Source organism: Perissodus microlepis, chromosome 6 (assembly GCF_051167445.1).
Source record: "Perissodus microlepis isolate ML-2025 ecotype Zambia chromosome 6, ASM5116744v1, whole genome shotgun sequence".
Lineage (NCBI taxonomy): Eukaryota > Metazoa > Chordata > Actinopteri > Cichliformes > Cichlidae > Perissodus > Perissodus microlepis.
Genome location: NC_140466.1, coordinates 24665291 through 24678406, shown reverse-complemented (window position 1 = coordinate 24678406; position 13116 = coordinate 24665291). Strand labels below are relative to the sequence as shown.

At 41.0% G+C, this 13116-nt stretch overlaps 1 protein-coding gene across 4 annotated transcripts in view; it reads right to left on the bottom strand.

Moving 5' to 3' along the window:
* Nucleotides 1–7233, bottom strand: part of hhip (hedgehog interacting protein) — a 36782-nt gene extending 29549 nt beyond the window's left edge. Inside the window, exons 1-2 of one of the 4 annotated variants that reach the window (XM_084931629.1) lie at nt 6403–7233; nt 2608–2800 (exon numbers count right to left, since the gene is read on the bottom strand). In XM_084931629.1, the coding sequence (XP_084787755.1) occupies nt 2608–2800; nt 6403–6672 (463 nt within the window). In that variant the 5' untranslated portion in view covers nt 6673–7233. The other 3 variants (XM_084931630.1, XM_084931633.1, XM_084931631.1) reach the window with 3 other exon arrangements.
* Nucleotides 7234–13116: the final 5883 nt, after the last annotated feature.

The window sequence follows — 13116 nt, the reverse complement described above, 5'->3', positions numbered from 1 at the left end:
AGGATATCCCCTCAAACATCTAAACATAACATGAAGATCAAACACACGTAGAAACACACACACAGCTCTGACTATACCACCCACACTCTAGTGTCTGCAGTTATCTTAACCATGCTGGTTGGGGACATCGAATGGAGGATGCGGGGATGAGTGGAGGAGGACATAAGAGAAGTATGGAGAAGGTGGGAGGCCCCCAGGCAGAAGTGAGAGTCAAGGCAGTAAATAGCTTTATGGAGAAAAGGGGTACATGGGCTAATCAAGGGCTGGTAGGAAGTTTCATGGGTGCAGAACGACAGTTATGGGTGCAGTAAAGGCTACTGTTTCAATTTAATACCTGTGACTGGTGATTTTGTATTAGCAAAACAGGTGACACTGATAGGTAAGGTTTGTGGTTATGTTCACTTTTGCTGCCTCCCATTACAATATTCAGGTACAATAAAAAAAAGGAATTGCACATTCAAAAATTCCAACTTAATTGTTACCATTTATGCAAATGCCTAAGAAAAGCATTGCTCATATTGTACATCATTCAATCAAATTAATCTGTCTGTAGTTTGGAGATGATTTTCAGGAATCACCAATACCTCCTTGTATGCTTGACAATGTCTTCTACCTTCATTGCAGGGTGTGCACTAACAAAAGATACTGTAAAAGAGTTAACATTAAAAAAAGGCAGGAAACAAACCAAAGGAGAAAAGAAGTGAGAGAACAAGGGAGCGAAGGCAAAGACACACAGAGTGAGAGACAGAACTCTGTCCATATTCCTGGCTCCCCACTGCTAAAGTTATACTTCCATCTGGTTATCTTCCAAGGCAACCTGGGTGGCCCACCCAAAGTACTTGACATCTTGATGCACTTCAGCAGTTTTACATACACACAACCTTTGTAGAAAAATAAATGTGTCATTCGTCACCACATATGCTGATCTGTGGGGGCTGATGGGGGGTGTACAGGGAGGAGCCTACACTGGGGGGACGGGGTGGGAGTCGTGTCTGGATTCTTCTCTTGAGGTTTTCTGGTTTGACTCTGTGAGCCCATATGTCTATCAGTTCATAAGGAAACAATGTAACTCTGACAATGCCAGACTTCTTCTTCTTCTTTGCCTTTGCTCTGTAGAGTCCGTCTCGCCAACATCAGTTGTAGTTGAAGTGTTGTACATGATACTACGGTAGGCCATTAAATGCAGATGAGCAAGGACTCCGATGGAATGTATGTGTTTGATATTTGACTTGAGCTGCAGCGTATCATGTGGGTGGATTGCAGACAAGTGTGTTTGAAACTGTTCTCTGTTTGCCAATCTTAGCAGATCTAATCAGTTTGTGGCGACCGAGACTGGAAGAAGACTTGGCTGTAGGAGAAGAGACAGTCAAGGAGTGTTTGATCTTGTGTGGTGTGCACTCTGAAGGTACCTGTGATCTTCTGAGAAGCAAATGCTTCAGTGATAGAGGCGTCCCATTTAACAGTACATTACACATATAGGAAACTGTTGCATCAATGGCTTTTTGTTTTTTTGTGTTTCTGCCATCTAATAGTCAGGAACGACAGAGGCCAGTACAGCAACACTTCAGCTATGTTTACAAATCATGTTAACCTACTACCCAAATGAAAACAGTTTAATGGCAGAGCATGAGAGAGTTTTTTTAGGTGACAGTTTATGTCTGAGGAAGGCAAAGCACCCAGCAGTCATGTCTAGACCACAGCTAGGGTGCATATGCATCCCAAATACAGAATCAACTCCAGCAGTTCAGTCTAGCAAGTTGTATCCAGGAACAGGTTATAAAATAGTTCACTTTGCTCCAGTCAGTCAAGTTTTCTGGAACACAGGTCAGGCCGGCTGGATTTTGTCAGTGCATTCATGAAATTTGTTTTCACACCCACCTTTGCATATCTAATATTTTCCATTCACATGTCACGAACTGTCTCAAGTCTGCATATTGTTACTACCTTCAAGGGCTTCAGAAAGTTAATTTATTGCAAATTTCTGCTGATTAAAATAACCCTGCATGATCCCAACAGACCTAACAGAGACGTGAGAACAACAATATCGGCACCTGATGACATAAACACAGCTAGACTCGATACTGTGTCATAAGAAGCACAAAAATCACTCTCCAAATTTGATTACTCAAATGTGCTAGGCCAGCCTGCACACTAATCAGGTGCTGGGTCCGTACAGCCAGAGTGTGGCAAGTGATTTTACTGATGCATTAAGAAACGAGGTAGAAAGCAAGAAAAATGGGTGAGACAAGCAACAGCAAATCGGGGTGAGGTCAGATGAGGTAAGAGCTGAATAAATAAATATCCACAGACCAGACTATTGACGCACCACTTCTTGCATAAGTCCAAAAATCTTCCAGCTGCACATGCATGTGCAAGCTGAGTCTCAATGAGAAGTGTGGCTGGGTTTGATTATTATTATTTTTTTAATAAATCAAAATCAACATGTTCGCATCATTTTGAATTTATGAGAATTACAAATGACCAAATATAGCACATGCTTACTTTAACTTAATCTTTTCCACTATGTATGTTTACTTGGATACCATCAGGTAACCACACGGGCAACATTAAAGTTATAATAATGGCTATTATTATCTGTGTAATTACCTGGTATGTGCCCCCTGCAGGTGTAGTAGAACTCGCGGCAGAAGTTCTGGCAGAGCCGTGGCAGGTCTGGCTCCCTGTGTGGCATCTTATCCATGTCCAAGGAGTGGAACAACACCTGGGCATTGGGGGAGCAGCGAGCACACTTGATCTCCTCCAGGAGACGTCCACATTCTGTATTGTTGGTGGAGAAAATCTGGAGACCACACGCAACAAAAGCATACGCCTGATTAGAACGGCTTGCTGTTTGCTTTTACCTCTCACTTCACACTCACTACGCAAGCAAACATATAGTTTAGGGTTAGCTGGACATTTGGTGATAGCAGCATGATAAATATTACACTATGAAGAAGGGAGAGTTTAGATTGTGAGATTCATTTTCAAATCTTTGTTATAAATTCCTGAATATGACGACACTGAGAATTTAGAAAAACTACGCAAGATGCTTTCAAATGATCTCACTGAGTTCAAATTACCCTTTAAACTGGACTTTTAGATATTTTTGTATATTTATTTCAGTGTTAGGCTTGTATATATCAGCTCAGTAAATATGTGTATACGATGTCTAACATTATGCTCCCATTTAACTACATGAAATTAGCCAATGTGATATATATAAAGCAAGTACTCACAAGATTTAAAGATAGTTATAAGATATATATGACGTATAATTTGTTCACTACATACATGAAAAGTTTAATGTTAATGCCATGGACTCTGTTAATGTTCTACAGTGGATATGTTTGGGTAGTTTTTATTTAGTTTTAGTTTTTATTTCTTTCAGTTTGAAGTCTTCAACAACTCCATAATTGCATCCGCATCACCCGACTCCACATTTTTAGCAGCAACTAGTGATGTCACTTACCTCCTTGTTCTCCCACTGGAGATTGCATGATCCCATTCATAAAAGTGAATTCTAACAAAGGTCTAAAAGTTGTTTTTGTCTTTTCCTGAAATACTCAACATGCTTAAATTTTCTATACAATTGCAACATTTTTTATTCAGTCGCCTTTTGTACAGACTTGTCAAGCCTACAATCTGACCTCCCTTTCTGTATACAGAAATAAACAAAAAGATCATCTCATTCTCTGCCTACTTACCAAGTTCACAAACACTTAAAATCAAATTACGATACCCACGCTTGACAAATTTCAAAGCATAAAATGAATGAAACCAAATAAGCGCCTCAAAGCCTGACTTGGGGTGATTATGCAAAGGTATACATAGACTTCATCCAAAAGAAATTAGCAGGATTATTTACATAACAAATTAGCTATAATAAAACACAATGTAATCTGTTTTAGGTCAAGTGCTGTTTGCAGGCAGCAGGCTGGTAGTGCTTTGCTCTGTGTGAGGTCCATGTGTAAACACCAATTTAGAGATAGACAGGCACATCATTCCCTCTCTGGTATCAACAAATTAGCAGTCTGTCGAAGTCAATTAGACCAGGGGACCCAAGGCTAACATATGGACACCTTACAATTTACTCTAGTTGCAGAGCGAGTTGAAGCTGCAGAACAGATTTTCTCTTCAGAAGTTGTACAGTGCTGATTTTGCCCAACAGGTGAAATACACTTTCAGACATGCAAATAGGAAATCGCAATTCATAGAAGGCAATGTAATGGACTAAACAAAGACAGAATCATACTGAATGGTATCTTTGTTCTGCAATTTATCTAACCCCTTTCCAAAAGGGAGCTCCGCGCTGTATGTACAGTGTGTTCCTCTGTCTCGGTATCCTCTACGCTCATGCCATGTAGTGTTGCGGGCATGCCTGCTCTCCTGCTCTAAATTGCCCATTGATTCTGCGTGCCATAGGCTGGCACAAGGTCCACAGAGAGTAGCATTTGTGTGCTCTCAACCATGCCCTGTGTCCATATGTTACTGGGATGGGCTCCAATGTTGCCATCATCCAAACCAGAACAAGTGAACCTTTGTTTGTTGTCTCTCGCTCAATCTTGGTGAGTACACGCCTCAAAAAAGCAGGGAGAAAACAGCAACAAGGAGGCTCAGCTGTCACACTTTCACAGAGATCAAGAGCAGAGTCACAATCGGAAAAAAAAAGTGGAACTACAATGGGGTACGAAAATTAAATCATGAGTAACTTAACTCCCCTGTCATTTCAGATTTTTACATTGCATTTTTTTATTTATTAAAACTCCCTTCACACCTGCAAAGCTCAGCCTCGTGTGGGAGAACAGCTGCTCCTTCTATGATCGCATCTGCATGACTCAACAGCAAAAATTCACAGAAGAAACACATTAACACATAAAAAAATGAAAATGTAAAATACGATTCAGCTGGAATAAAAAAAAATAGAGAAAAAATCTGGACAGTCCTCACACAATCAGGGAGACTGGGATAGGAGAAGGGAGACTAGCACTGAGGTAGGCAACACTAAGCGTTAACAAAACACTTGTCCTCAGGGAATAGGTGTAAGTTTGTTGCGGGGGGATATAGTGAAAGACACGCACCCTCTCAAAGGCATTAACACTTGGACAGGGGCTCATGACTGGGGGGAGAATGATGTTCTCCAGCTTCTCCCATTAGTGAAACCAACAAACACAATGGTGTTGTTGTTATTCTTTTGCCATAATCAGAAAGGGCTCCGTGTGTGGGCAGTGTAGTTGGGAGGAGGAGAAGTCGAGTTCGTCCTATTCAGTTTCGACTCCCCCCCCCCACCCCTTCTTATTTGCATGACTTGAGCAAATTAAATGATGCAATATGGCTTTTTGTCGCAACACAAAGTGAGATACCACCCAGCCACTGAATGATTCGAGGGGTGGTTTACATGAGAATGGCCCGGTGAGGATCCAAAGGAATCTGCTACAAGTTTGGCCGCATACACTCGCTGTTTTTTTTCTCCTTCCTGCATTTCCGAAGAGCGGTTTAATTACCCCCCCCCCCCCCTCCCCCCCTCTGAGCTTTGCGCTGCATTACATTTTAACACTTACATTATTACCTCGGTTGGCGCCATAACGGTCAAGAGTGGAAGGTAAGAGCGCGAGACACTTAAAAGACGTTAGACAAACAAACGTCTGAGCGTTAACTCTGAGAACCAACGGCTGCCAAACAGCCGGCAAGAGGGGAAAAATCCTTATCAGCTTCCAGTTCCAGTAAAAAGGTCGACGGCTGACTTTAAAAAAAAAGGTACAGCCGAACTCCTACCTTGTCGGGTAAATGGCTCAACAGTTAGTTACCTAGCGCCTCTTTCTGTCACTCTCAGCCGGCGGTTGGAGCTCACTGTGGCCAGCGTAGAAGTAACGTAAATCGGGCGAGTGATTGCCATGGTAACAACGAAGCGGATTGGACACACCGAATTAGAGTTGAACCGTATTATGCGAAGCTGGTAAACATTTTATTGCTGAAAGCAGGATTTTTGTTCACTTTTAAGGCTGCCTCCGATAGAAGCAGATTAAGTTGTTCTCCGAAGATTGTATAAATGCTACAGCGATACTGAAAAGAGGGGGAAATAAATAAATAAAATTAAGCCACGCATATGCTTACAGTTTTATGAATGGGGATTTCATCTGAAGCTATTTAAAGGTCGCCTACCACTAAGGCTACAATAGCTTTCCCACAGCAACATAAAAATTAGGACTTCTTCTTGGCAGCATAGCCCAAGGCAACTTCCTCTTGCCATCCTCAAATTCAGCTGTCGGTAGTAAGAAGCAGAATGACAATGCACAAAGGCTGTAAATGCATGTCCTCAGGTGCCTTAGCAATAATAATAATTTAAAAAAAAGCCAGTCTTTCATTAGAAGAAAATGCTGCGTGTGCGGACGGACTTTCACTTACCCTGGGATCCCTGCGGTGCAGGATCTGATAGGCGGCTCTCCTGGTGGGGCAGCAGGATACGCGAGGATACAGCCTGTGGCAAACTTCTCCTCCGCTGCTGCCGTCAAGCAACAGTTTTCGCTCCCTTTTCTTCAGCCGCTTGGGCAAGCTTCCGTCGTAACATCTTCTTCTCCTGGGGCTCATTTCTCCTCTCTCGCCAAACTTTGCGTCCCCACATTCCCACACGTTGACCGCGATGGCCAGCACAAGCACAAATTGCAAATGCTTCATAGTCTCAAAAGATAATAAAATACGCTTGCAATAATATTAATTATAATAATAGAAAATAAAACAAAACGCGTCCCTTTAAAAAAAAGAGAGAGAGATGTTGACCTGGAGTGCACTATATTTTTATATGTATATATTTCTCCACGCAGGAAAAAAAAAACAACAGTCAAATTTGTACACGCAGGTGTTCTAAATGTGATTCGGTAGTATGAAAACAGGTGTTTAAAATAAATTAGCCCTACTTTTCCCTTCTGGTTATACAGTATAACTCCGAAAATTAAAATAATATAATAATAACAATATGAAAGCAAAAATAATAACACAGTTTATCCTGATGAACAGAAAAAGCCAAAACCCGCAAAACAGTGGAAGTGGAAAAAATACAAAAAATAAAGCCGTGACGTTCCTTTAAGATGTAATTCCTTTTTGAGCACAGCACGGCAGTTTGGACATGCACAGGTAAAAAAACATATAAGAAAAATAAAAGTTGCCTCTCACTAAAGTCCTCAGAGCGCTCACATGTTTTCCCGTGCTCTTTCCTCCTTCTTTTTAACCAGCGCGCGAGAAGAGGAGCGAGCACGGTGACGTATGACTTCGCGGGAGCGCGCGTGTGGCCACAGTCGCGTCCACGTCGAGGTAAACGGTTACCTGGCAGAGCGGCGGACGGAGACAGGAGGTGGTGGGGGGAGTAAAGTACCGAACGCTCATTCGACGGTAGAGGCGATTAAAACGACTGTTGCTCATTATTCACTGCCTTCCTGTACTTATTACGTCAGTGTAATGACTTATTTTGACAATAGCGAGAGAGAAATGTAATAGACTATTAAACTTCTCCTGAATTCCCTCCCTAAGACGGCCGTCGTTGTTCGTAAATATGAAAAACCTTTACAGTTGTACGTCAAGTAAGCATTATTCTTCTGATGTAGTGTGGTGTACCTAAGGTACATTTACTAAAACTGTACCTGCACGGTTCTGGGGAAGGCTAACGCAGGCTTTTAAGAATGGGTAAACTAGCCAGTGACTATTTTAATACGCAGTAATTACTAGCTACGCAAAGACTTGCATATGCTCTTTTAAACTTGTTAAAAACAATCAACCTGTGCCTTTTTATACTACTTTTCTGTCTGTCCCCCCCCCCCCCCCCCATATACAGATTCTCACCGTATTTTAGTTAATGAACAGTCATGTCAAAAATGACTTGCCTCGGTTCTTGAATGGCTTTGCTGTGGCAGCGACTGATATCTCTTAAGAGACTGTAGCATTAGAGAAACGTCACATTGCATATTGTGTCATGGGTTGTTTGACTTCGTTTATGGTCTAAAGGCTTTGCTCTGCAGTACTTTTCTTGTAGGCGGTGGATAATTGGCTACAATGCGAATCAATCACTAACAATCTGATGCCCAGTGATTTGTTCCTGTACAGTCGTACTTACAGTAAGGCATCTTAATTTGGCTAAAGTCTCCTGATAATACCAAATGTGGGACAAACCCTCTTTCATTCCGCTCTTCAGGAAAGTCACATGATAGCAATCCAAAAGGGACTGTTCAACCCAAAGCAATCACCAGGGAAACATTGGGAAAACCTGAAATCAGTTACATTAGCGGCACCTGTTCTTACTTGGGGGTCTCCAGCACTCACCAAAGCTGCGGCACAGCTTATCTACAGGAATCTGGAGCGGGTGGAATCCAAGAGGGGTTGGTTTGATTGTGGGCAATTATGGAAATGACTCAGTGTGCTATGAAGCTGTGGCAGACCCTGCCAGTTCTGACCCCCTACCTTCTACATTCTTTACATTACAGAACTGGAGATTTTTCAGGACCTAAGCGGGGCCAGAGCGCTACTTGCTTAACTCTGGTTTAAGGGCAGATCAGGGCCATAAGAATAGTAGGAATCGTCCACCACCAGCACCACCACCACCAGTATCACCACTAACATTAGAGCTCCGAGCAGAAGAGAATATACGTGCATTGTCAAGCAGCGTGAAAACATGTGGGATGCAGCTGTGGAGCAGAAAAGAGTTCATCTGCTCGGAGAGACAGACCCAGAGAATCACAGTTAGACAGACCACAGTTCTTAGCTGACATAGTGAGGCACAAGCTCAGAGCTGAGGCACATATACATGCATGAGAACAAAAATCAGACACTGACTCTCTTTTTGCTTGGCCCATTTGGCCCATTCAGATCACATATTCAGAATGCTGATCTAAGTGAAACATCCACATGCAAAGTGCGTGATAATTTCCTGATGTGATACCACCTGCTACACCCTTTCATTTCTGCAGGGTCAGTGGGGGAAATCTTCTCTTCGCTCAGCATCTGAACCTCTTTTAAGGATATCCCAAGGGATGATGGTTAGGTTTGCGTGTGACCACATAAGCATCAACAACATGACTCTCATTGCCGCCTCTGCTGTTTCCCCCTAAACTGAAGAAATACTTACTCTGTTCTCTCAGTCCGTCTGTTATTGCGTTGTTTGTCTCATAGCTCAGCATCGTGATCGTGTGCGTCCACCAACGGAGTAACGACAGGACTCCACTTGTGTATTTTGTTAGTGTTTCCATTCTAGGCAGTCAAAACTGCCACCTCACACCTAACAGTTCATAAGTCCACCTAAAGTTGTCTCTGAGTGTTGTTGGAGGTGGCCAACATTTAACTGCAGGGTCAGCAGGGTTCATCTCCAAAGATGAAAGCACAAATATAATTTTTATTATTGCACTGAATAATAATAAAATCTTGAACTTGAACAGAACATAATGTCTTTTCCAAAAAGCAGTGAAAAAAAGAACAAAACAAAACACTGGAATTAGTCAATTTCCATCTCTTGTGTTGTTGGTGTCATTTTTAAATGTCTCTTAATTAGAAAATTTGAAGTACCTCAATGGTAACTGGGTTTCCATGGGCATCAGTACAGCTACAGCACCTCTACAGCTAATACAGCTTTGTGGATGGACTCACAAACAAAGATGGACATAGCTAGAATGACATCACCCATTTGTATCTCCATTTCTGACTATGAAATCTCACACTCATTAGCTACCAACTTGTCAGTCACAAGTCATTATCCAATGAGCATCACCCCAGAAAGCCTTCCTTCCTGAAACTTTAAAAAGAAATTTTCATTCAGTATGGTCACAGATTAGTTGCTGAGCCTATAAACTCATTATGAAAGTGCCAACAGAGGTCAAGTCCAGGACTGTTTTTCCACTGATTTCTAATAGGTCCTATTGCAATCAAGGGCATCGCCGCCCAGTGGCAGTTAAAAATAATGCAGTTTAAAAGCACTGTGCAGGTTTCACTTTTCTTGCAAGCTAGGTCCATCTTTTGTGGTCTTTATGGATAGATCTTTCTAACTTCATATTAAGAAATGCATGTGTGTGCATTTAAACAAAAATTAAGCTCAAGGTGCTTTAGATTGGGAGGTAAAGACCCTATAATAGTGCAGAGAAAACCCCAACAATCAGATGACCTTATGAACAAGCACTTTGGTGACAGTGGGAAGGAAAAACTCACTTCTAATAAGAAAAAAACTTGACAGAACCAGGCTCAGGGAGTGGCAGCCATGTGATTATCAGTATTATCTGATTCTAATCTCAACTTTGACAAACATATAAACAAGTTCAGCCAGTCCTGATACTCCCACATGAGGAATATCTCAGAAACATGATCAATAGTTTTAATAACACTTAGACTATCATTCATGCTTTTATTGCTTCTTGGTTAGATTATTGTAATTGTCTTTCATTAAATATCAATCAGAAGACATTAAACAGACTTGAGATTTGCAGGAGCCAGACTTCTTACAAGAGCCAAGAAAAGTTAAGATATTACTCCAGTCTTAATGACTCTATACTGGCTGCCCATTACTTTTTGAAAGGATTTAAATATTTTACTTATTACTTATAAAGCCATTCATTGTCTGGCCCAGATTTTATACCCAAACTGCAGTACTTGCACTAACCATTACACAACCTCTGATCCTAAGGCAGAAACCTGTTAACTGTTCCCACCTCGGACTTAAAAGGCAATCGAGCTTTTCCTGTTAGGACTTCTCAGTTGTGCCTCAGGAAGTCTGGCTTAATTCTTTATAACACTTCTTCTTTAAAAATCACTGCTAAAGACTCATTCATGCAACAAATTATATCAAATTTTAGAACAGATTTTTTTTTTTTTTTTTTTTGGAGGGCGGGGGGTGTTGTTCTTTTATTCTGTGTTTCTGGGAAGCTCTTTGTAATGCTGGTATTGCTAAATGCTATAAAAATAGGCTTTATTATTTTTTATTCAGATTAGGTACACATGTCAGTGTTCCCTTTAGGATTAATTTTTGCTTTGTAGGAATAACCACTGGCTGACCCTTCATTCTAGATGTCTAGTTGGTATAAAAATAGTTCTAAAAGGAAAGTTGACACTGAGGTAATGTTGACGACGTTCCCACGCCTTCTGCCCAAGATTCTTAATGAATGTAAACTGGGCATATTTCCTAAACTTTCTAGCAAACAAGAGTTTGTGAAAAGGAGTATTGTGTATCAAATGCTTTTCTCAGATGGAAAAAATAAAGCTCATGGGAAGGAAAAGGAGGACCAAAGCAATAAATTGCAAGGTGGATTTTTACTAACCTGTAACCTGAAATTGGAAGGCAGTAGAGGTGATTATTATGCAAATTGTCTAGTGGGTTCTAGAAAGAAGATGACCAAGTAATACAAAATGAGAAAGGTATTGATTTACACATATAAAGGTAAATGTCTTAAATATGTTTTTAAAAGAAACATTAAAAGTTTGTAGAACCTGTCATGTTGACCCACTGTCTTGTATACAGCGGCTGATATAAACGTCACCATTCTGCCTACTTGTGTTTTATGTTTGTGGCTGGAGACCGGCCAAAGAGCAAGTAGTCGTAGGGGTTTAAGTGCCATGGAGGTAAATTTTTATTTGTGTGCACTCTGTTTATATATTGCCAATATTGTCGCAATTACTTATTTTTAGCAGATTACACATGTGACCCTCCCGACTTTGGACAGCTGACAACGATCTGACCTAATAACAGCAGTTAGTTATTATTAGCTAACATTATGCCAGCTAATATTAGACTCGGGTGTCCTAAAAATCACTTTCTCTCTGACAAACACTTTGATTATATTCACACATCTTATGAAAGTCTATTCCAGGGGTGGCCAACTCCAGGCCTCGAGAGCTGGTGTCCTGCAGGTTTTAGATATCGCCCTGGGTCAACACACCTGAATCAAATGATTAGTTCATTTGTTGTCTCACAATGACTAGACCATTAGTCCTGTGTGCTGAAAAATGTTCTGCATGAATTTAAATGTGACATAAAAGCATCGTTTACAGGCATCCATATGTGTTGAGTTGCTACTGATGGACCAACTCGTTAGACAGAGCACAACAAAGGACACCTTGTGCATAATTTGGAGACGTGTGCAGGTTTGACAATTTACTAGCGCCAAATCACAATAACAGTTGCTTCAAGGCATTTTATTTTGCAAGGTAAAGGCCCAACAAAAATACAAAAAACCAACAATCAGATGACTTCTTATTAAGCACTTGGCAAAAGTGGAAAGGAAAAACTCCCTTTTAACAGGAAGAAACCTGCAGCAGAACCAGGCTAAGTGAGGGGCAGACATCTGCCACAACTGACTGGGAGCGAGGGGAGGGAGACAAGACAAAAGACAAAGGGGCAGCATTTGGCAACCCAACCTACTGAGATGCTAAGATGGAATACTATGAGGGTGAATACGATAAACATTTCACCTGCCTAAAATCAGCATTTTAGTATTATTGTGACCAAGAGAGAAAGGAGATTTCAGGAGGGCTCTAACATCGCTTCACAAAGCCATCACAATTAGACTGTCAGTGCTTCATGTAGATTGAATAATACCCTATCCTATCTAACCACATCAAAAATCCCAGTACAGATATAGCAGTGAACATTTTTAGATTATATCTCTGTTTCAGCCTAAACGATATTGCCTTTTTGAAAAATACTGCTCCCCTTCTGTCTTATTCATATAACCATAATAAATGTAGCTAGTGAAAGTATGACCATCACGACGTCAGATAATTGGTCTTAGAAAGTCACAGAAACAGTTATCCACCTGCTAAAGATGCAGTTCTGATGAAGTAGCCCTACTTATTTGTTTGGATTTCAACAGTTCACACTTTTTAAAACAAAAGGCAACACAAAGCTATTATCTGAATGAAATTACTTAGTTGATTTAACAGTGGTATAAGCCCTCTACCCCAGAATCAAAGCACATACAGCTCATACATACAGTATGCACTGCACAGTGAAATCATTCAGCGCACTCCTACGGTGCTGAAATCACATGACGTTATTTAATTTTTCTCCCCTCCACTGCAAACATGAAATCATTAATGTCAGCTCACTGTTAACAGTCGTCCAACCATGTGTGTACTTTTCTTTCATGGCATCCA